Here is a 26642-nt window from a genome sequence, read left to right on the forward strand (position 1 = left end):
GTGTAAAGTTGTCTTCAAACCCAAAATTATACCCACCACACCAAGTGGCAAAGTAATCCTTGAACTAAGAGAAAAGATACCTCTACTAAAAAAACAGGTAACAAACAACACAGACCAGAACAAATCACCATGGTTACAAAAACCACCAAGGATTAACAATGAAGCTACCAAATTAGGCAATAAAGAAGGACAAGAAAACTTACTAAAACCTGTACTGGTAAACGAAATCAACCAAAAATACCCGGACTATGTTAAAATATATACCGATGAATCAAAAACAAACAACCCACCAAGAACAGCAGCAGCAATAGTCATCCCTGAATTCAATATACAAACGGGATCCAGATTACCTGACTATTGCTCCATTTGCACCACTGAATTCTGGGCTATACTTGAATCACTACAATGGATCAAAGACAACCAAATACCTAAAGCAGTCATTATAAGCGATTCCCTAAGCGTTATCAAATCGATCCAAAATCGCAATACACACTCTAGGGAACAATTCCTCGACACAGCATGCCAATTAATTTACGATATCACCACAGCACATCAATTAGTCGAACTCATGTGGATACCGTCGCACATTGGAATCTCTGGCAACGAAACAGCAGATAAAGTTGCACAAACCAAACTAGGAGATCAAAACTCTATCAAGCTTAACTATAGCTCTACAGAAGCACTAAGCTTCGCACAAACATATATAGACCAAACATGGCAAGATTTTTGGAACTCCTCCACAAAAGGTAAAAAGCACCATGAAACACAAAAAACCGTAGATAGGAACATACAGCTACCTAGGGGTACCTATTTAGAACAGAAAACCATCAACAGGATAATAACTAGAAAAACGAAACTAGCAAGCAGTTTTGGAAGGTTTATAGGACCCAGACCAGCAACCATTAACTGCTTTAACTGCCACACCACCGAAGATCTACACCACGTATTCAATATATGCCCAAAATATCAACCCGCTCGGAAAATATTTATCAAAAACCAAAAAGAGATTGGATCACCACACACATACCCAGAGTTACTTATGGACTCTAATAAAAATAAACAATCAACATATAAAAATATAAATTAATTCATAGACTCAACAGGACTTAGGAACAAAATATAATTACTATCCCCACAAAACCAAAAGACCCAGTAACTAGCTAAATAAATTTAGAAGCCACCGCATAAAAACCCATAACATATCATTCATTTTTATAAAAGTATTAATAAATAATTCACTTACGAAGCACCTATAAAAAAACCCCAAGGAAACCGCAAAATCGGATGTCCTAGATGTCCTTAACGACCCGAGTAATCAGCTAGGACTCCGGTCCTAGATGTCCTTAACGAACCGTGTAATCGGCTAGGACTCCGGTCTCTTGCTAAATAAAGTATAAATAACATTCAATCTCTAAAAACATTAATAAATACATAACTTAAAGAGGCAATATCTAAAAACTTATAAATAACATAACGTAGGAAGCACACCCTAAACACATCGACTAGTAATACCATAATAACCTTGAAAATCTCTCGTCATAAGCAGCAGAGGGGGCGAATCCCACGACTTTTAGAAGCCTCCAAACGCCGAAATAAACCCTTTATAAAAACGCGTTGACGCTTCGTTGTAAACGTAATTGTCGCCGTTGTTGCTGCGTTTTTGTTGTCGTCGTCGTCAGAAGGGACACCGCCTACAACTTTTAGGAAGCATCCAAACGCCGAAATGGAGGGCTCTAACCTTACGCCGTTGTAAACGTAATTGTCGCCGTTGTTGCTGTGTTTTGTTGTCGTCGCCCCCTCTGCTGCTCTCTATCTGAAAAATCGTATCTAACTCGACTCGATACCGTGTTCGAGGATCATGTAAATTTATCGTTACAAACCCATGTGGTTTTGCCTGAGCACGACTAAAGAAATGTTTAAACTTATTTATATCCATATCGCCGCTGCACCAAGTCTGATGTATATTTCGTAACGTGTGTGTGTCAACGCCGTTGAACAGCGCAAGAATGTTACAGTTGTCCCTGATCACTTTCGGGATTTGTGTATATCGTTGAGTTACATAAATCACATCCACGTTTTTATGTCTGCCGCGTGAAAATATCCTGGCAGGATTTGATTGTTTGTCCAACATCACATCGTCGTACACGACTAAATTGTTAATTCTCCCATCGATATCATCGATACTTGGTGATTCATCAATACTAGTAATAAATTCAACAACATCATCACCGTCGTTTATCGACTTTGCACGCTCATTAAAATCTTTTAAAACGCTGTAGCATCGCTGATCGTCCACAGATGGAGCTACCAAATACAACTTATCCCACTTCATTTTTAAATTAAGTAACAACTGCGTCTTACCGTTTATGATCATATGCGCCACCTTGAGTAAATTTACCGATTATTCTTCTACCAAGATCTTTTGCTGTTTTTTGGCTATTGCTGAGTTTAATCTTAAGAACTTTAGGAGCTTCTTTAATAATGACATCCATGGGAGTATTTGGACTCTCTCGTGCATATTCTTCAATGACTTCATCGAGACTGATACGCTCCGGTGTTGGTAACCAAACTAAAGTCTGCGGTCGATATGATATGATTGATTCACTGACCGTCAACGATACCAGTATTCGGCTGTCAAGCATATATCGCAATAACACTATTGGTGCCCAGCGCTTTTCACTAAAGTGTCTGCCAAACCAAACATAACAGCACGGATGAAGTTTTTCAGCAAATTCAAACGATGTTACACGAGCAAATCCTGTCAGGGAAAAATCGGGTAAAGGACCGTTTATAGCAACTCGTTTCATCTAGTTCGTGGGATGTCCAAATCTTTTAAAGTATTCGTTACACTCGCCCATCCCGAGAAAGCTTCCCGGATAACACGCAATCATATCCACGGAAATCATCTCGCTGTGGTCATACTCGGTATTCCACAAACTGCCGTGTCCATACTCGACACAACTCAATTGTATGTCTTCGAGAAACTCACTTCGGGTTGACTTCCATGAATTTTTTCTCTGGCGGTGTGAGCGGCAACACTCGGAACTGTAAAACAATTAGTTAATAACTGCTCAGTGTTCTCTGAATATTTCTCTGCGAGTTTTTTCATTTGTTGTTGCAGAGACTCCGATCCTGTATAATTCACCGTTAGATCTTACAAATTGTTCCTACTCGCCATCTTCGGAACTTTTAAACAACCACATCGACACAGGGTCATTTTTACTTATTCGATAAATAAAATCAAATATATTCCCCTGATAATATTTCACAACACGATCCCGCGGAAATATCGTAACTGCGTTAGTCCAAGCGTGAGCGTTATGATCAATGATATTTATTGGAGCTCCGTATCGATTATATTTCGATTTGTATAATACTTCTTCTGTTATCGTTGTTACGGTTATGGGAAATCTTAATGCTTTTTCTAGCTCGGTAACATCGTTTATTGATGCTCCTGTGTCCTTGATTCGCTCAGCCCACGCTGCTATCTTGGAACGTCTTAACGCAGTCAGACCGTTTCCGCGCATTGCATTTTTAAAATGTTCCATTACTCGCTCGGCTACACAATTCAGCCTTGACAATCTCATGGGGTGAGTAAATTGATTTTTTTTTATCGGATAGATTCCATAAATGACCGCGGTCACAGGATACGCTCGAGCGTAATATGGTTTATCAATCCCAGTCAGCATTCCTGGTTTGGAATCTTTACTTAACAGAATGGTCTTTCCGCTAGCAAGGATAGGGTCATTTTTGTCACGGATAATCCACGTATCGGAATCTGCTTGCACAATAAATTTTATTCTGAAAAAATATTTCTGATTATCAAAGAGATAATTAATAATTGTTTTCGCTCGTGCATCATTCATTGTAGCGTCACTGACTTTGTCAAAGACACCTTCGGTGTTGCGTATAATTTTAAATGACGACCACACGTGAGATGCACCGTCGTCGCGGAATTCTTTTTTGGCATTCCTGATAATATCAAAGAGATCAGTCGGGGCTCGTCTCCGCGAGTCAGGGGTTAGTCTGTCAAGATCGAATCTGGAAGCTTTCTCAGTGCCAATGGCAGATAATCTTTCAAACTTCTCCATATTATATTTAAGACAAACATTTAAATAAGAAAATATTGCATAATGAACCGGTGCAAGTGGCTTCAAGTTGGATCCGTAATTCCTTGTAATAAATTCCGCAGAAAAGAATTCTGCGGGAATCATTCCCAAAGCGTCCGAATGGGAAGTTAAGGACCAATACCGTGTCTGCGATGTGGTGTTGGGGTTAGGGGTAAAACACAGTTATGTGCAAGTTGCGAAGAAAAGAGATACCGTGAACTTAAGCGATATTATAACAAAAAAATAACGACGTTGCGCTAAAATGCGAGCGTGATTATTTAACTAAGTTTTCAGACAAATTATAAATTAGACAAATACATTATTATATAAATGAGCCAAGAATTTGTCCCACATCCTATCGTTAAGACTTACGAAGCGAATTGTGAGGGAATAGTTAGGAATTGTAGGCGGAAAAAACCAGTTAGTGTTGTTAGTAATACTGGTTATCTTAGATTTACTGTTGGGAAAAAGAAGTATCTTAATCACAGGGTCGTGTTCGAGTGTTTCTTTGGAGAGATCAAAGACGATCTTGTAGCTGATCATATTAACAACAACAAACTTGATAATTCTCTTCAAAATTTACAGGCTATCACACAACGCCGAAATGTTGCACGTGGGAATGCTGGGGGAAAGAGGGAGTCTAGGGCAGTTAAATCTCTCAACATAAATACAAGTGAAGAAAAAATATTTCACTCAATGAACTCAGCTGCCAAGTATTTCGGTATTAAATCCGCGGCGGTACGACGTGTGGCAGATAATATAACAAAATCTACCTTATCAAAAAAATACAAGCAGAAAATCACCTTCCAATATCAATAATGGAGATAAACTATCAAGTAATTACGTAGAATTATATTTATTTAATTTTTTTCTATAATGTAAAATGGGAGATAACTCCGTTAAGCATATCTCATGCAATTAGTTCTCTCCCCTTGCGCAACACTTTGAGATATCCAACGCGGCAGAGCGGTACACAGCCAATTGTATACACACTGCGTCACAGTCTATAACACTTCCGCGTTTGTCAGTACAGGTAACACGGTCTCTAATTACTTCCCGTTGATTTTATCAAGGTGATTTTATCATAAACTGTCAGCACGGGCGGGTGTACGATAAATAATATTTTTTTCACAGATAAAATACTTATTTTATTACATTCATTTGGTTTTATGGTTCATCTGTATTTTTTCTGCGATTATATTTAAGAAAACAAGTACGAAAAACCGAGTGAGCTATTTTTGAACTTCCAAGTATTAGTCGGTTTATATACTATAGCGTCCGAATTATGTACGGGGTTTCGAAACCCAACAAAGTTGCACAACGTTCCGCGTTATCACCCTGAAGTGGTGACATTTTGCACTCCGCGGGATTGATTTTGGGGGAGGATGTGCAACTTTGTTGAGCGTAGAATATAACCCCGTATCTGTCTATGCCGTCCTTAGTTACTATATATCCTACTGTAAATACTATGTGTAATAGTGTAAATACTATATATCCTACTGTAAATACATGTATAGTACTATATGTTGTACTGTCCTACTGTAAGCTTGCTAAAATGCGGTGGCACTTTAGAAGCTTTACAAATGTAAATACATGTAAATATTAAGTATAATAATGTAAATACTATGTCCTACTGTAAGCTTGCTAAAATGCGGTGGCACTTTAGGAGTTTACAAATGTAAATACATGTAAATATTATGTATAATAGTGTAAATACTATATGTTGTATTGTCCCTATATGAACCTGCTAGCATATCATTTGGGTAAGCTAAGGGCTCAGCACGGGGAATGTCTCGTCTCTCGCAAACACACCCTCTGGGCCTTCTAGACTGTTATTTGACAGGTTAGGGGTTCACATGGGGGTTGTGTTTCCGCTCCTTAGTTTGGTAGCCTATCATTTGATAAGGTAGAGACTCAAGGAGATGTGGTGTCCATTGTTTTTCTTTAAAATATACAATATTATATATATGAATTACAAAAATATCAATGATGTGATTGTTGCTATTAAAAAATTAGAAGACCGCGGATTTAATATATCACTAAATTCTGAAACAATTATGTCTGATTTTGAATCACTACATGAAGTTAAATGCGCAGGGCGTTATATTCTTCCTGCTCAGTATCGATTTATAAAAAGAATTCAGAACAATTTGTATAAATCGCTGGCTACAGTAGAAGAAGCACAAATAAATGAATTTGTTTCATTGTCTCGTGCAATTGAAAAGATTAGGTTGGAATTAGCTCAAGAGTATGAAACAAAAAAGATAATAAATACTCGGGTGAGAAGATTAAAGGATTGTATGTCCGCTGGCGAAATAAAGGCTGACGAAATCAAGGAAGTAAATACCTCACCTTGACAAAGTCAAGCATCAAGGAAGTAAATACCTCACTTTAATTAAGTCAAGTACTTGGAAATGAAATTGCCTTGATAAAATCAAGGAAGTAAAAAAAAATATATCACTTTTTTGTTACTTGCATCATCCTTGACTTCGTCAAGCTGATAATATTTCTCTTAGTCGGTGGGGTTTAATGCAGGAGTGTGCATAATTGAGAATTTGATCTCTGTCGCATACAATTGAAATAATATGCTCGCGTCTGAGATTATCTAACTGTTGTTGTGTTAGTAAGAAGTGAATTTAACGTTAATTTCTTCTTGTGCAAATGCAGCCCTAACTGCTTGCTCTGGCGCTTGTTTGTCATACACGAAAACATCTATGTGGTGGTACATATAAATCTAATCTAAGATCTAAATACGCGTATATATTCTAAAATTTGATGTATACCGCAAGGCGCGATCACAATATGATCTTTTGCTAGTTGCTGTAGTTGCGTATCAGTCAGTATAAAATCGTCATTGCCGTATTCATCAACAATTATTTTTTCCGGGGTAACGTTTCCCTCGCTGACAGCTTCATCAAGAAGTTCTTTATTATGTATGAAACATTTCACGTGGTGATACATTATATAATACTTGCTTGATTAATTGCGAAATCGTAAATGATTTTCGGTCAAATATATTTATTTTGCTTTTTACTAAATTCGCATGATTTTTGCTTGTAAATTACCCTATAAATTTCAGTGAATTTGTCAGCGTTGCAGAAAATATAAAATAAAATTAATTTTTCACTGAAAAATCCCTAGGATTGAAAGTCTTAAGACTTTACTAGCAGACTAATATGTAGTGTTTCACCTCGAAAATCAAGAAGGTGACCACGATGGTCTGTCAGCGCGAGATTTATTCTGGTCAGCCACGGATTATAACATCGTAGATAGACCGGATTGATCGGCTCTTGCACAATCGGAAATCCAGGTGGCACATCTTTCTGAGTAAATGAATAAAGAATAAATCCTTGCTGGGCTTGATTTGATACTGTCGTGTCCGTGCTGTAACTGCCATCAATGACATCACACACAAGATTGACCGCGACCACTTCGGTTATATTTACGATGCCCGGGGATACATGCCTGCCTTCTCCGGTTGGGCTATTGTTGTGTCTGAGGATAGTTGGGTCCGGTAGTGTTTTTCTGTGTTGTGCAAGTATGTCATCAAAGAACTCACTAACGATTTTGTCAGTTGATTTCTTTATTTCGTCTGCGTTATATCCCGGATATTTAAAATTTGGCCAATCCGCCTCTGTTATTTCATAATAGCTGAGAAAGGCTGATTTATTTGCTGTTGTTATAAGCCTTTGATGAATAAATTCAAAATCAAATTGTATTTGATTTAATATTTCTATTTGCTTGATAATTTCATGTTTTGCCGACGACGTGTCAAGGAGATACTCGGTTAATATTTGATGTAATTTTTTTTTGTTGCGTTTCATACTCGCGACTAATATCTTCAAAAGTAATTTTGATATCCTGCTCGATATACGGTCGCAGCGGTGATTTATAATACCACGTCCAAGGCTTAATACTACCCGATGTGTTAATAAATCTGCCCCTATCCGATTTAACATTTATGGCTTTCCATAACGGATTATTTTCATATTTTGGAATATAACTATGATACGATCTTTCGTCGGAGGTAAAATCAGACTTTTTCGGTTCTGATGATGATGGCGGCGCTGGTGGAGCGACTTCAGGCCATCCTAACACTGTTCTGATTGAACTATTATATATATCCACGGCGTAGTCTGGGGTGTTTATTTCAATGGCAGAAGACAGCGTTTGCTCATGAACAGTTATTGCTATTTTGGATTCCTTTGTTGTGATATTTTTTATTCGACGTTCTAATTCCTCATTGATTTTTTCGATTTGATAAGACCCGGTTGGTAACCCAATGACGTTCCAGTCTGGTGCGCAATCGGGTTTATTTTTATATGCAAACACAAACGAATTATTTGCTGGCAATCCACCAAAAGATTTTGATCTGATATTGGGCCAACTGTGATATACTCGTAATTGTGCTAACGCGATCTCGCTTACTGGAATCGCAGTTGGAAAATTAATACTGAATTCTGGTCTAGTTGAGGTTACTGTTATTAAAGAAGTTCGCGCTGGGCTTGTATTTGCGACTATTTGTTGAAGTACTTCCGTCATTATTTATCTTTTGTCGCTTCAAATGACCACTGTAGTCTTCATACATCTTTGCCATTTGCGCGAATTCGGAATCTGATATTGTTGTATCGTCAAGACTGGATGATATCAACGACGACAATGTCGAGTAGGTGCTTGTGGCCGCGCTGTTTAACTTTTCATACTCGTGCAATTTTGTTAGCGCACACGAGGATATTTTTTTCGCTATAATATTAGCAACTCCTGCAATTGTCGTCGATGTTGAAACTGTAATTGTGACCGCGATTGCAGTTGTCACTGGTTTTAGCGCTGATAATAATAATAGATGCAACTATCGCGGACACTGAATACACTATTGTGTCTAACATGGTTACACGCCGCTTGTATTTTTTTACCTTTGCTGTGCATTCGTTAGTAGTATTTTTTAACTCTGACTGCCATTCGCGTACTTGATCATATCTGTATTGTTGCGTATCCGATGCCATTTTATTATTTTACGCAGTAACCAATTGAGGTGTTTCAGCTACGAATTCCAAACACCACCAGTAAGATGTTGCGGTTAATTTCTTGTCGGCGGATTCCAGTATAAATGTTTCTTCGGTTCCCTTGTTTAATATGATAGTCACAACCCCGGAAAACTTGTCAGTGGAATGTCTCCAGGGATATGTTTTGAAGATTTCAAATTTAGCGGCACTGAACACAGACAGTCTGTATACTCCAGTGACTGTTGCTGTATATTTGATAGTATTATTTTGTTTAGACCATGTTGCAAATCCAGATGATATCGTGTATACTACGTTGGCAATATGCCCGGGAGTAACTCCAGATGGGATTTTAATCAAACTGGTTTTGTTAACGATCTCAGGAATCCCCGTTACGATATCTTGCTGTGTTTGTTTGATCGTGTCAATGCTGGTCTTGATATCAGAAAGCTTCATATCGATGACAGGAGGAGTTCCAAAGAACTTATCTGCGGTCTCATCGGTTTTTCTAAAGTTTCTACGGAGATTTGTAAACGCGTTTACATGAACATCATACTCGGCTCCCAACGTGGATAGTTTACCGTCAATGGCGTCAACATATTGTTTGTTTGCGGCATCTTCCGGGGATGTTTTATCCGCTAACACGGTTATTTTATTTCCGTTGAGATTGAGTTCACCTGTCATTGTGTCGCCAGTATTTCTTAAACGAGTATTGAGTATGTCTCCGACGGTTGTAAGTAGCGCGTCAACATATTGTTTGTTTGCGGCATCTTCTGGGGAAGTTGGATCTCTTACAACGGTTATTTTGTTACCGTTCATGCTAAGTTCACCTGTTATTGTATCACCGGTCTTTTTTACTGCAACTTTCTGCATATCATCTCGAAACGTCGCGATTGATATCAGCGAATCTCTGATTTTTCCGCTATCAGTGAACACAGGGATGTTACCCGGAGTAGCTCCAATAACCCTACGAATCATTTCATGCCATTTGATATCACTGGTTTTTAGTTTTCCGTGTCGGTCCTGAAAAATAACAACCTCATCTGGATCTATCCCGGTCAGACTTAAAAAATTATCGATTTCATCTTTGGTCGCATATTTTGATAAATCCACATCGGTGCGCTTCACTTTTCTGTTGAGGAGAGATCTTCCGTAAATATCAACCATTATTTGATAGGAAACTGTTCAAATCGACCCGTGGTATACTCGTGCACGACTTTGTGAGGTGGTTTAGTTGACGCTGATATCGCATCAAGAACATTCAATACTTCACGGCCACATATCGGAGGATCGGTTAATGTTTGTGTTGGTAGAGTTGAGTACAACACTTTCGTCGCGGGGATGTCTTTTGTATATTCGAGAAATTCAACTATCGGTGCTAACCCATACGAATCAAAATAGATAATTCCACGTGGATCGAACGCGTAAGCATCCCAGTGAGTTCCTGGACCATCGCTGTTATCAAGATTAATAATTCCGGTTTCTGGATTATTCGGTTGTCGTGGTAGTTGATCTCGCATAAAGACGCCTCTGAAATTTTTTATATTTAATTGTTTAACAGCATCGAGCAAATCAAAATTGGACATCGAAGTAAAAACACTTAGAACCGTTTTGGGTACCATGATGGTGGAGTTCCTGGAAGTCTTAGCCCGCGTCCCTTTTTTTGTGTCCTTTTCCAGTGGCTTTCTTTAGTGCCATTCCAGCTGCGGTTCCAACAACTCCTAGCGCAGCGGCTTTGGCAACAGCTGGGGCGGCAGCAGCTATCAACGCTGGTATTGTCGAGAGAAGAGGAAATATATCGCCAGTCTTAACCATGTTCTTGACAGCTGCATGAGAGAAATCAAGCTGAGTTCCAGTCCCTGCTTTCTTTGCCTTGTTAAAATGATTAAGTTGTGTTTTAGTCAATGACAGTTTGTTTGGACCGCCATTAGCGATTTGATCATGTTTTAGTGTTATTTTTCTCCCACATGTGCTCGCCTTCTTCGATTGTAATTTCTTGGCCTGACCAGGAGTCAGAGTGACATTAACGTTACTGTATGACATTTCTTATAACTTTGCGATTGATCTAATTGCTCACATGTTTTCGGAAAACTATAAGTTTTCTACTGGTGCATCAATGACTCTCATTCGGCCGCCAGCACCTTCAAGTAACATTACTTTGTCGGAAAGTATGACCGCGATTGCTCTGTAATTATCTATAACGCCTGCTCCTACTAGGGGTCTATTCACGGTAGCCCGAAAGTGTATATCAACGACAGACTGTCTAGTTAAATCAAGATGCTCTAACGAGAAGTAATAGATTGGATAATGAGATATAAAATCCAATTGTGATATTTGCAAACCAGTATCGATATTTAGATCACGCGCTAGATATTTCGCCAATCGTTGATATATACATGTGCAACATGATTATTATCAAAATTTAACAGTATGTTCTCAGACGATTCTTGATGTCCGTTTATTCTTAGAGAAACGTCAGTGATACCAAGTTGATCAAATATCATATGCGAACGTGTTTCATTAACTACTCGTGTAGCATCCTGAAAAGCAATACAAAAATATGTCGCGGCGCGGAAACCCCCTGCTGTGATGCTATATGCCATGTAAATAAACCGTTATTGGCACTTTGCATACTTTCTGTGGTTGTTGTAAGCCACGATAACAACACTTTACCACCTTGATCCATAAAAGAAAGCAGTCGCTGTTCTTCAGTAATTGCAGGATTCATTACCGGCATCCACAGTGATAGTTTTGTTATTTCTACCTTACCACCGTCAGCTATACGTCGCCATAAAGCATCATATCGTTATTTTTTCTAACAAGCACGACCGTATGTTTTGCTCCAAAAATTACCTTTCTGACATCTCTGCAAAATCCAAAGATGTGCGACAGCGGAATGGCACATGAAAAATTTCTACGATTACCTTTCAACATTTGTCTACGTGCAGCGAAACCTAAATTAAATTCTGTATTAGCGCTAATAAGCATGTCTTCGAAGTCGATATCAACAGGATTAGGGGCAGCACGGTTTTTTGGTCGTCTAATAATAAACTGATCACTGTTAGGATAATTAGAAGTGTCCTTGGCAAACATCATTGATGGACCAGCTGATCTTGTATAATCATCAGAATATCTTGCTAGACCAATTATTGTTGTAGCAACATCGACATCCTTCTGAATCGATTCGATATTTTTTCCATCAATCATGTAGATAGCACTATCAAACAAGGCCATAATTCCGTTATTGACAAAACCGATTTTAACCGCATCCCCGTATACTGTATCATCTGTTTTTATAATTTCACCTTCTACTTCAATAAATGCTTCAGCGGGCAAGAAATATATACTTGTATCCTGAACCTGTAATTCAATTCGTCCTCGTTTATTTGGTTCTCGTGCATCATAAGAATAATACTGATAATCACGCACTGATTCATTTTTAGAGACTGGCTCGTCTATGTCGAATGTTGGGTCGGATTCCCGTTTAAACATTTTATTATATAAGTTATCGTCTAAAACGAAGACCACTTCCCGCCACCAAACTTGTGTTTATTTGTTCAGGATTTATCAGCGCTGCCAGTTTTTGATTTGCGGCTTCGTTTATTACTTTACTAACATTTGTAGGCATGTCTGCGGTGGCTGGTAATATTACCGGTGGAGGTTTTCTGCGTATTAATCGTGCTAGTCTGTCCTTGATTGCCAGGAATGCTTTATCGGCAGCGCTACCAACAGCGCCAGTAGCTTTATCCCTGATAACATCCATAGCTTTCATTGATAATTGTTTTGCGATTGGTATTGCTTTAGGTGCCATCCCCGCGAATAAACCCCGAACAACATCGCCGAATCCGTTTCCATAAGTCATCCTGTATACTGGTAGTCGCGAGTTTACAACTCTGACCATAACTGGTCTACGATGAGAATTGTGTACGATCATTTTATTTAATTAGTTATTTATCTAACTAGTCGCTGTCAACAAGTTCATCAGTAAGTTCTCGGTAGATGCGAGCATCCATGATACCACCTTGAAATAATCGCTGACAGATATCAGCCGCTTCATTAATTGTTTCTGGCGAGTTATTTCCAGCCCGCGCTCCTCCTATGAGAACTTCTAACCGTTATACGTCATTGATAATATTGTTAGGGCAGGGAATAAAATCACCCCCCAAACCACTGCCAGTTGCTCCTTCTGTTGTGCTTTTCTTAGATAAGGATCTTGCTTTTTTAAGAAACTCCTTTTTTCTAAGTTCCGGCGAAGAAGACTGTTGTTGTTCTATCTGTTGCAGAGGTGGAGGAAGTTGATATGAAGATTCCTGCTGGAGTTCTAGTTGTCCTATTCTCTCTTTATAAAGTCTTTTTACTTCTTCATCAATAATTCTGTAATTTAAATCATCATCTCTGGTTTGTTTTTTGTTTTCATATATGCGATATATCCACTTAATAAGACTGTCGTCGGTTACTCCTTCAAAACCGGATTTTAAGATATTAGGTTTATCAAATATACTAATTATTATTTTTTCAGGCAATTCTTTTCTTTTAGTATTTCTAATATCTTCAATAACATTCTTTTTAAATTTTGCAATCAGTCCAATATTTTCCTTTTTTTGGTTTAGACGCGAGTTGAGTACGAATTTGTTCAATGCCTTCAAGTATTTCTTCACCGGGTTGAGCTGCAGCTATATCAGTTGGAAGATCTTGTAAAAGTTTTTTTTTTGTATTTTTAGTTCTTCTAGCAATTTTTTCAGTCTGCTCGGCGGTTTGTTTTAGCACTGGAAGAATACCTTTTGTTCCGTCGCTGGGATCTCCCAGTAAAGCTCTTTCAGTGATCGCCGCAGCTTTTTCAGTAGCTGTTGTGACGGGTTTAAATAATTGTTCTGCACCTGTCGCAAATTCAACTTGTACTTGCTGTCGTTCTTGTAATTTTTGTCTTACAGAATCTCTCACAGGAACAAATTTTTTTATTGCGGCTAGTCGCTCTCGAGCTAATCTAGCGGAATGTGGTTCTCCAATGTTGGCCATTATTGTTAACTTAAATTTTTAATTCAGAGCAGCAGAGGTGGCGACGACAACAAAACGCAGCAACAACGGCGACAATTACGTTTACAACGGCGTAGGCTTAGAGCCCTCCATTTCGGCGTTTGGAAGTTGTAGGCGGCCCCTCTTCTGACGACGACAACAAAACGGCGACAATTGCGTTTACAATGAAGCGTGGGTTTTATAAAGGGCTTATTTCGGCGTTTGGAGGCTTCTAAAAGTTGTGGGATTCGCCCCCTCTGCTGCTTCATATATGATTTCTACTAAGAACCTCTATAAACAGCATAGAACATCCCCCCCCCCCCTTTAGAACATTTTGAAGAAGAAAAAAAAATCGAAAAAAAATCTCAAGAAACACCAGGCAAATCAACAAGAAACCAGCGATGGAAAGCAAGCAGGACCGTTCCCGAGCTCTCCTTCCCCCTAATGACAGCCAACCATTCAACTGTAAGGGACCTTTATGGACCCACAGATTGAGACCAAACTATCAGGGTTCCTTGAATCCATAAAAGCCTGGGGGAGGTGGCACCATTCACTTCCCCAGGAACAACTAGCAGACTGCGGTGCAGTCAGAAAAAAGTGGCACATGCACAATTCTGCGCACGCCACTATAATTAAACTCAACAACAACAAACAAAAAAGTAACGTATTAAGGACGAGGAGTGAAGTTCATCAGTTCGTGTGTAATTAAATTGTAAATTCGTTTCAACCCAGGATCGAGGAGTGTATGCCGACCGGCATATTGCAGCTGGTCATTATGATAGCCACAGCGGGGTAGTAATAGTGTATAAGGGTGATGATTATGCTGTGATCTTAGTAAGAATGCGAGAGCAGCTAAACAGAACATAAATTCACTTTAATAGGTTTGAGAGTGTTTTATTTGAAGGAAAAAGAAAAAAGCTCCATACATGACGCATGGTAGAAAACTGCGCTGTCTGCAACCAAAACCTTGATGACCCGAAGAGGTGAGAGCGACAGAAAGACAGATAGTAATACAGAAACGCCGACCTAGCACCAACAGTGGTTTGGAAAAGACCGAAAGCACCAGATGATGCGGAGATGCCGGCAATTTGAGTTCGATCAGTCTCTCGTTTATATGATGATATTTTTTCTATTAGTATAACAGAACGGCTAATTGAACTTCGCATAAATATTATAATTCTGTTTCTAAGAGAAAGGGAATCATTCAAATTTCAAGTTCGATTTCATTTTGTTTATGTAATTTATTAAATTGCTATGGCTCTATATCTGTGCTCAGATCTCTGTTATTCCATTCCTTAATTTCATATATTATTTTATTGTTTACTCGATCCGGGCAATAACACCGTGGTCTATCAACTCCTAGATAACGATAACCAAAAACCCATGGGGGGGGGGGGAATCACACATCTACACCACCTCTTTACAGCATGTATGTATGTATGCATGAATGATCTTTCTGGATCATAGGACAATAATCCAACAGATGAACTGTGGCAGAGCACCAGGTAAAGATGAAATCCCTGCAGAGGTATTCAAGGCTCTCGGGACATAAGCATTTGCAGCCTTCCGTATCATCCTCACCAAAAACTGGGACGAGAAGGAGATGCCTGCAGATCTACGAGACGCCACTATCATCTCCTGTACAAGAATAAAGGCACTGAAACTGACAACGATAGCTATAGAGGAATTTCTCTGCTTGCCATTGCAGGGAAGGTTCTTGCTCGCACCATCCTAAACATACTTGCCGGTAATCATCTAAGAGGAAATGCTATCTGAATCACAGTGTAGATTCTGTCCAGGCCGCACCTCCGTCGACATGATCTTCACTGTGAGGCAAATACAGGATAAACGCACGCGTAGAACAGCACATGGATCGCTATACAGTGTTCATTGACCGTGCCAAAGCTTTTGACTCTGTAAATACAGAAGCCCTGTGGTTTGTCCTTGGAAAACCTGGCTTCCCCAGAAATATCATCACCTTTAACCAGTTGTTCCATGACAACATGACTGGAGAGATCTTGGCCAATAGGGAGTACTCAGGTACTCAGAGCACTTTGGCGTCTCGACCGGTGTGAAAAAGTGCTGTATGCTCGGACCTGTGTTGTTCAACCCCTTCTTCACTCCATGCAATGAAGGACCTAGACATTGGAGTCTTCATCCAGTATTGCTTTGATGGATTGACTTGCGTCGGCTCTCGAAAAGAACAAAGACACTGGAATGACTACTTCTTGAAGCTCTGTTTGCAGATGACAGTGCACTTATGACACACACAAGGAAAATGACTTAAAGACCATTGTGAATTAGTTCTCTGAGGCGTCCAGCCTGCTTGGTCTGACAATAAGCCTGGATTAAACAGAGTTACTCCTTCAGTCAGCTCCTTACAAAAACCTACCACAACCCACCATCAAGATCAAGGGAAGAGAGTTGAAGAACGTGCAAAGCTTTACATACATGGGAAGCACAATGTCTTCTGATGGATCTATGGACATTTAAACAATGACCAAGATCCGGATAGCAAACCAAGCCCTAGGAAGAATTCGTATCAGACTCCTGCAGCAAAAAGGCATTCGGATGCCCACCAGGATCAATGTCTACAAAGCTATCGTCCTCACTTCCCTGCTCTACGGCTGTGAAACCTGGACCGTGTTCCACAGACACGTAAATCATCTAGAGCAGTTCCACGTGCACTCACTACGGCGAATCATGCACATCCAATGGCAAGACATGGTGTCCAACGTGTAAGTAATCAACAGGGCCGGTGTACCTAGCACTGCTGCACTGCTAATGAAAGCTAGCAGAAAGATGGCTTTGCATCGTCATTCGGATGGAGGAGGCCAGAATACCGATACAGCTTATCTGCGGAGAGATCAAGAAGGGAATGAGGAAACGAGGGCGCATAGGAAAAGGTACAAAGACAGCCTTAAGTGCAACCTGAGATGGTACGGAATCCAACCCAGCGATCTGGAAGGCTCGGTCATGGATTTGTCTACCTGGCGCATGCACATCGCAAAGCCTGTCGAACTAATGGATGATGAGCGCCGCCAACGCCTCACAGCCACGAGAGAAATACAACACATCCCATCATCCCAGACCATCGCGGCTACAGACTTTCCATGCCCAACATGTAATATCTAGTATGCATCCAGCTTTGGACTCAGGATCCACATGTGTAGTTACGGCGGGCTTTAACCACTAGCATCATCATCGGACGCGATGGAAAACAGAAGATGTTTGGTGGCTTAGTAGTTTCGTATTTTGCATAGGAATACAATTTTAAAGAAAAATAATTTCCACGGTTTCCTCACTGGTTATACTAGCTTTGTAGAAAAGACATTGTATATCTTAGGTATTGTTCAAAGAACCTGTAATTCCTTTACTTTTGGTGTATGATTGATGGGTATAATATAGGTTAGAGAGTATACAGCTTGGTCTTACTTCAGATGTGCACATCTATAAATATAAAAATACAGTTAGCTCCACTTGGTCATTTTCTTTCCTGGGCTTCAGAGGTAAAATATAAAAAAGACCCGATAACTTTTATCACAGTTTATATATTTGGTAATTCATTCATTGCACTTTCAGAAGCTGGTATTTTCTAGGCAGGCAAAGTTAATTTTCCCTATTTTAATAACTTCTAAAGATAGTGTACTTTAGATTAAGTCAGGCTGATGATTGTTTGTGTGTAAGGGAACAGTCAATTTCGTTAGCTGTGTGCTAAGATCATGTACAATTTCTACAAGTACAATATCCAAAGAACTTTCAGCTACAGTTCATGAACGTAGCATGCAGGTATACCAATATTCTCTCCATTGTGCATGTTGCAAATGTAAACAATTTTACATTACACCCACCACTCCCTGAGAAGTTCATAATATCTGCAGAGCGCCCGCTATGTATGTATGTATGTATGTATGTCCTTGGCATGTTTATGCATATATAATATGCAGGGAGTGCTTGTCCCGTATATATATATATATATATATATATATATATATATATATATATATATATATATATATATATATATATAATTCAATTCATTAGATTTGTTTTACTGAACGTATTAATCCTGTTACCATCAATGTTTGTAATCTTAAATGTATATGTATAACACATAAAAGTCTTGTTTTAACATTTAACTCTAGTGAAACCAGGAATTTGTTAGGTTGGAGGTAAGTTACAAGAGTGGTGGGTGCTACTTTCAAATGTGAATTTAATTATTCCATCTGCTGAAGCAATAAAGCAAATATTTTCTTTGACAGTAACCCCCGGGTGCACATAATAAACATTCGACATAGCTGACAAGCAACTAATCTCCCGTAATTAGAGGGCATGATTTTTTAAATTTAAAATCTTAATTTTATTTCATTTAAAACATCATTTTATTAAAGCTGCCACGCCTGGTTTGTGATTAACCCTTGTGTCTGTTATTACACTCTGGAATTTTGAAAAAATATAGTGAAACGATTTATATGAGTATGCATAATACCTAGATAGAATAAGTTTACTGATAGTAATATTAGGACAGAATTTGTTAGTACAAGTAACAAGATTAAAATTTTCTCTAAATGGTATTAAAAGTAAGTTGATAAATTATATTGAAAGTAATTTTTTATTAAAATATATTGAGTCTGAATCCATTTATTTCGGTATTACAATTATATACTACTTAATACAGACTGCGCTCTTATGATCAAGTACGAACCGTCTATACATACATTTTCCTTGTATCCTAGGGTCGGCGCACAAAAAAATTACATGTAAAGTATCGCATTGTGGAAACCTAAAAAAACCATAAACTATTACTAATCGCGCTGACGTTGTAGAATTATCTGTCTAATGACGTACATAGATCCAGACGATAGCCTGTAAGAGACTACGAAGCTTCACTTGAGGTTCTGGCCATGGCAAAGAGCTAGGAGCGCGCCATATTTGGCGTTGTCTTAAGAAACTGGTATAAAAGCCCCAGCCACGGGCCGACACCAGTTTTGCTGGCCAGAAGCTCAAACAGACTTTTGTCTTTACAGGTAGGATTATGATCTATGTACAATTTTTTATTGTATAAGAATTTTTAGTGTTAAGATGTTAAACTAACATCAGTATGTTTAAACATTAGATTATTTTAATATTTTCTCGCTATTCTTCAATATAATGTATCTGAAAGGTTAATTATTTGAAGAACTTATATTTACTTATAACTATATTATTGATTATAGTAAAAGCAACGTTCGCTACCAACTTCATGCTCAGTAATAGTTAATTTAGAAATAAAATACTTTTTAAATAATAGAGTTTAATATGTTGACTTTCTAGAATAAATTCAGTAAAATATATTTCAATTACGGTATTAGTCTGAAATATTGAATTTTAGATTCTTTTGCTATCGTGAATTTATTCGATATTTAATTATCTGTATTACATTCTAAAACGGCAGATGTTGTACAAGTATGATGTTGATAAGTGAAAGAATATCGTAGTTTTATATGTATTTCTTATATCCGAAAATTGAGCTTGTTGTAGTTTGATATTGAAATGTAAGTTTATATGTTGAGTATTTCAATAAAGTTTTGCTGGCCAGAAGCTCAAACAGACTTTTGTCTTTACAGCTCGATCCCCTACCCTCGCAAGCCAAGATTTTCAAACATGTAGCTGTATTTACAACATCATCAAGTGACACCTCTTTCAAGAGGATTGAACTTTCTTTCTTCTCTCTCTCTCTCTCTGATTTGAGAAACGGATTGACTTAAGAGTTTACGATGCAAATCATTTCGTAAAAGTAAATTGGAAGGAAAATGAGATCTAGATACAAGAAAAGTCAAACTGTTGCCTACTACTCTGTGTGTGTGTGTATGTATGTTTGTATGTATGTATGTATGTATGTATGTTTATATATATATATATATATATATATATATATATATATATATATATATATATATATATATATATATATATATATATATATATATATATATATATATATATATATATATATATATATATATATATATATATATATATATATATATATATATATATATATATATATATATATATATATATATATATATTAAAATGACCTCGATTTTGTTGCACAAACGCGTTTCATGTTATGAACCTTATGTACGAGTTTGCAAGTTTGTAACAGTGCACTTAACACTTCTAACAACAACAAAAAAGAAATATTAGGAGCGAAACGTAAGGGTGAAATGTACGCCTAACTTTAAAATTATTTTAAATTGTTGTCTACTGTTTAAGCTGATATTAAAGAAATTATTACCGGTTGAAATAACCAATGATACTTGATGAATACAAGAGGGGCAGCGATGACATTATGCTAAGAACGGTAACTCTTTTTGTCCATATCGAAAATAGGCTCCGTTTCCAACAGGGGCAGGCGGTTGATATTTAGAATAATAAGTTTACGACAATTTTATGTTTAATAAACCCGTGAATAGCTGGATGATTTTTTAAAATATATATTACTATTCCAATAAATTTGACGTTACTCAAACTTTACATTTTCAAAGATATTTTTTTAATAAACCTATCACATGTTAAGAAGACACTCCCTTCGTAATGTTATCAAATATGAGGAGTCTGTCATGTCATGTCGCAGATTCATAATGCTCGTTTTTAAACTGTGTTATGATTTACATGTGCTGCATGTGTTTGGAGGCTTCTTATACTGTTGTTTTTGTTATTGATGTTTTGTTTTTCTTTGTGTTTTTTCCCCAAGTTAACAATTATTGATTTTGGTTGTTCCTTTATCAGTACAGCTGCGCTGGTGGGGTAGAATTAATTAGTTTTTCCAACAACCAGATCGCACTCACCTCCACCCACCCCTAAAGACTATATTGTTGTTGTGAGAAATCAGATATTAGCTTACGTGTTCCATCCGTTGCTCCGCAGTCGCATTTCAATACATGTAAGTGCACGTGCGCCACGTGCTTAAGCACACCTGCAAGTCTGTTAGACAGGGCATTTATTTGCATATCATCTTTGCAATTCAAGAAAGCAGACGATAACAGAAGAAAGCGGATGGATAATTATTTGTATTTTTAACAAGTTTAAAATCAGAATTGGACTTGGAAAGTCTTGGGAAAGATTTAGCAATGGATCGTTTGGAAAATGGCAGCTCTTACCGAGATAAACGTAAAGACTACAACTGTAGTCCGATACGGGAAGATGGAAGGTTAGTTTTTAATTATGATCGAATTATAGCCCCAATACGTTAAGGTTCGTCATACCACGTTGATCATTATACTAATATTATTTTGGTCAGTTAAGAAACTCACACTAGAAACAAACAATGTTGATGCTTTGTTAGTTTTTAACACTTTATCAAAAACAGTCGTCAAAGTTTAGCAAGTTTCCAAGTTATTTTAAAATAAGATATTCTTATTAGTCGATCTTGGAAAGAACCACTTTAAATGAAGTGAGAAACAAATGCATAAATAGCTTTATACCATAATGATCACGTAACGGGCGAGTAGTCTCAACTTTACGGCTTCATGTTTAGGGACCAATTCAACAAGTTCTTTTTGTTAAATTTTTGAACCTAACACAAATGAGGTTGTTTGTAGTTAAGTGAATTTATAAATAGTTTTGATCTCTGTAACTACCATCATGTAATATAGATACCAGGATCAGTCAGAATGTATTCTATTGCAGGGATTTGTCTGCGCTTATTTTGAAGTCATATGGAGAAAATATGTTCTCTATTGATCAAAGTGGTATGTGGAGCCCAACGCGCAGATCTAATATGCATCATTCATATCTTTGCAAAAGATATAGCGACCGCGTCGGTGATCTGTTGTACAAATACGCGACATTTTCTTAACCGTAGACAACTGGAGAGAAAAGCGATGAGCATATTACCCCGTCCGTCTTGTTAGCACACACATGCGTAGAATAGTTGTATCGGTGTGTCTCACACTCCCCTTGTACCGGTAAACTTTAAACAGTGTCTGGTAAAATCAGAGTTTGAACCACCATCTTACGAAGAACCGGGAGGGTAGGTTGAAAGACGTGGTATGTTCACATCAAATGAATGATCACCATTTTATACTGGGTACACGGCACACTACGTACAGTTAAATACGGTTGAAAATATTTCAATACAAGCACGAGACTGAGACGGTCCAAGTTTTCAGCTTTGGGATACCATGTAGAGGACCTCGACGTAAAATGTCAGAGTGAATAACTGTATTAGTATAGATTCTATGCATATTGGAAACAATATTAGTGTTGGTAAATAATGCCCTTATTCAGCAAAATATGAGACTATATACGTCTGCTTCTAACAAACATGAATATTGTTCAATTTCAACAGGATTTTATGCTTAATATGAGAGATATTTAAATGATGTGAAGAACAAAGTGTGACTAGACACAAAACTTAGAAGATACTAAATAAATTCTGATTGATTTCAAGTTTTACACCCATGAAATGTTTATTAATAAATTATATTGTGGATTGTCTATAACAGTTAAAGGTATTGAAAGAAAGAATAACAGATGTGTTCATTTGCCTCAGATTTTCTAAATCATGCCATTAAAAAAATTGTGGGTTGTTCTCTAATCTTGTAACCATTGCAACTAAACAAATACATTACTTCTGTGTGAATCTGGTTATATTTTTTATCGTAGGCTTTTAAATATTTTTTTTAGACTGCTTTAGTCTTCGAGCCACGTACTTAAGTGCTGAAATTATATTCGAGAGTACGAACACCGGGGTTGAAAGAGTGGTATACAAATGGTACTTGATATGGAAATATAGCTGAAAATTCCAGTTATCGTTTGGGTAAATTAAAGTTCGTCAGTCATTTAATTCTTACCATGTAAGCAAATTCATTCAAGTTATTCAACTTGTGCAAATATGGTGTCACAGTTAATTTGCTTAAATGTAGATCTTTCAAACTAAAATGTTCCGTTTAATAAGCTAAATAGCTCAGAAATGGCTGGTGCTGTTGCGGTGGAGTTTCCACATGGATTGCAAGCACTTTACTTAATGAGAAAATATTGTATGTGCGAACAAACTTTGATCACACACGTAACAAAACTTGCTGCACACACACACACACACACACACACACACACTCTTGAGGATAGACGGTATACTGTTAACAAAATATCATAGACGAAATTGTGGGCGTTCTAATTTTGCCGATTTTTTAAAATTATTTTCTGTGTATATGCCCCTACTGTGAAATAAATCTCACCCCCCCCCCCAATATAACCGATGTACGGTAAATTCAGGTTGGTATATAAATAAGATAGAAAAAAGCTTTCATTCAAGTCCAAAATGAAATGGTATTATAGATTCTAGTTTGGTTTGCTCACAGTTATGGTTCAGAAATATGGGAGTTTCACCAAGCAAGTGATTTAGAAATGGGTACCTGGGAGTTGAGAAACCAGCGAATAATTATGCTTTGTACAGAGAGTTATATCCCCTTACGAGAGGTTAGGTTAATATGTACTTTAAGATGTGGGATTAGAAACTTGACCAATACAGATAGACCAAAGTTTCGTGCATTTAATACCCTAAGAACGTTATATAAAAAAGTTCACCAATGTATTGGGATAAACTGGGCCTTTCAGATTAAGGTTTATGTATCTTCGTCTCTGTGGATTTCGTACGTACAATCCTGATGAAGAGTGCACCAGTCATGGTGATCCAATTCCAACATCACTGCTTCTTGAGTGCTTAGATCCAGTATTGCCTTCACTAACTGATGTTATTAATACCTATCTCTCTCATCCGGGGAATCCCCATAATTTTTCAAAACTGCAATTGTAAAGCCTCTGCTGAAGAAACCAACACTAGACCATAACGATTTAAAGAATTACCGCCCATTTTATAATCTCCCATTCATATCAAAAATCTTAGAAAAGGTTGCTCTATCCTAGCTTGTATCTCATCTAAATTCCAATAGTCATTTTAGCAATGTACAATCTGCATATCGCCCTTGCCACAGTACTGAAACTATTCTTCTAAAAGCAGTTAATGACATTCTCTCTGCGTTGGATAGCGGAAAGATTACAGTCCTCACCCTCCTTGATTTGTCTGCAGCATTTGACACAATAGACCATGATATATTACTTCACCGTCTCCAGCATGTATTTGGCATTCATGATACAGCCGTACTGTGGTTTCAAGTCCTAATTGGTCAACTGGATACAAATTGTATCTGCAAATGGAATACACTCCAGCCTAGTTGATCTATGTTGTGGTGTTCCACAGGGGTCTGTTCTTGGATCTGTTCTTTTCATTCTGTACACTCAGTCGCTATCAAGTGTCATAGATCATCATACAGTGTCTCACCAATTGTACGCTGATGACACCCAAATATACAAATCTAGCCACCCAACTGAAGTTGATGCTGCCATCCAAGGTGTAGAGAGATGCATTTCTGATGTGAAATCATGGATGACATGTAACAAGCTGCAGATGAATGATGATACAACTGAGGCCATTCGGATCACAACACAAAGACTTTCTCATTCACTTTCTTTACCTCATACAATAAATATCAGCAACACCAACATTAAATTCACACAATCAGTACGAAACCTAGGTGTTACTCTGGACAGTACTCTCACATTGCACCAACATGTCATGAATATGCAAGGCTGCATATCTTGAGCTGAGACGCATCAGCTCAATTCGCAAAGATCTTTCAGTTGATGCCACTAAAACACTTGTGTGTTCATTAGTACTTTCAAGACTGGACTATTGTAACTCAATTCTGTCTGGTTCATCTCAATATCTGCTCCAGAAACTTCAAAAAGTTCAAAACACGGCTGTTCATATCATACTTAGAGTACCACAATCAGAACACACCTCCCCACTGCTCTGTACCCTATACTGGCTATCCATTCGATCCAGAATCAAACACAAAATTTGTTCTCTGTGCTACGTTTCACTGTCGGACTCTAGTCCAACATACCTATCCGACCTCACCCATGTGTACACACCAGCAAGATACTTACGCTCCTCTTCTGACAATTGTATACTCATTATTCTCACTATGAAAACAAAGTCATATGGACAGCGTTCTTTTGCATACCAAGGCCCAGCAATGTGGAATGAATTGCCCACTGAACTTAGACACAAAGACACAGTGAACACATTCAAGAGGGCTAGCAAAACTCACTTATTTCGACTGCAAGAACAAACTTAAACTCCTAATAATGTTTCCTACCTTAAAAATTCTCAGCATGTTTTTTTATGTTTTCTAATTTCATGGTGTTTGTTTTTGTAATCATACCATTATGTTTTTTATCTTCTAGATGTTGTCTAATGTTGTAAAGCGCTTAGAGCTTCTAAAGATTAGGCGCTATACAAAGTCCTCATTATTATTATTATTATTATTACACTGTGTATTTTGATTATATGTATTTCACTGGGCACAGCAGCAACTATACATTGTAATAAATTTTAACTGAGAGGGGTACCTAAATTAATATTAAATCAACTGCCGCATAGCAAGCAATTTACTTTTGTTTTGGATTTTTATACTTCATCAGAAAATGACTAGATCGAAAATATTTCAAAACAATTTAAGCTCAACATCCTATATATACACAACAGCCCACACAGAGGTGTGAAATGACACATCGTTAGAGCCGACGTATCCACGCACTACTCTATGGCACATCTTATAAAAACGAAGTATTTGATTTTGACACTCAGTGTGAATTAGTGTTAAATTTTAGTGCCTAATGAAACTGTCATGAAATATGTTTGGACAATTTTTAAATTACGACGATTTGAATTTGCACATAATGTATAGTGTCGGTTGGAAAGGTGGTGGTCATTAAGCCTGAATCTAGGTCAAGCGATCAACGTGACTTTAAGCCACGTGATGCCCACATATTTCGAGCGATCGTATTGGTCGATGTTCCATAAATATCGGCACGTGTTACGGTTTGAGTGACATGGCAACGAATCGTTACCGTTTTTCGTCAATTCAAACTGATGATACGGATGATTAAACTCAACATTACAACTGCATGTACTACATGTTTAAGGAGTTAATCCAAAACAAAACCTGCATATTATGGACTTTGTCAATTTTTGGTGAAGTTTTATAAACAATCAAAAACTACATTGCTTGTTCTAGTGGCAGCTGATTAACTATTTATATCTATTTGTGATCATTTAACACCGGAAATAGTACCCCAATTCTTTAAGATTTCGTAAAATGCAGCGCTGAAGGACAGAATACATACACAGAACAACTGGGTGAGTGTTTAGTGTCTAACAGAATATCAGCAAATTAACGATGGACTAATTAGTGCATAGGCAATGGGAGCGAATAACCTTAACCAAATACATATGGCGGCAGTCAACACAAGCTGTTCCGGGTGTGGCGAGGTAACCACTTAGCCACCGCTATTACGGGTTCACAGAAGTCGTGAAGTGCCCCGAACTCGGATAGCTCAAGTGGCAGAGCACCGCCAGTTGCTTTGGAGATACCTAATTATTGGATAGGTTTGCATGGTGTCGGATAAC

The 26642-nt window shown here is 37.8% G+C and overlaps 1 protein-coding gene across 1 annotated transcript in view; it reads left to right on the forward strand.

Annotated features, from left to right (window-relative positions):
• Nucleotides 1-21150: 21150 nt before the first annotated feature.
• Nucleotides 21151-26642, forward strand: part of LOC149773990 (GATA-type zinc finger protein 1-like) — a 38014-nt gene continuing 32522 nt past the window's right edge. The window contains exon 1 of the mRNA XM_089945920.1: nucleotides 21151-21317. Within this exon, the coding sequence (XP_089802046.1) occupies nucleotides 21238-21317 (80 nt within the window). The 5' untranslated portion in view covers nucleotides 21151-21237. The remainder of the gene's footprint in view (nucleotides 21318-26642) is intronic.

This window comes from Sinohyriopsis cumingii, unplaced genomic scaffold (genome assembly GCF_028554795.1).
Source record: "Sinohyriopsis cumingii isolate HCF-2022 unplaced genomic scaffold, ASM2855479v2 utg000459l, whole genome shotgun sequence".
NCBI lineage: Eukaryota > Metazoa > Mollusca > Bivalvia > Unionida > Unionidae > Sinohyriopsis > Sinohyriopsis cumingii.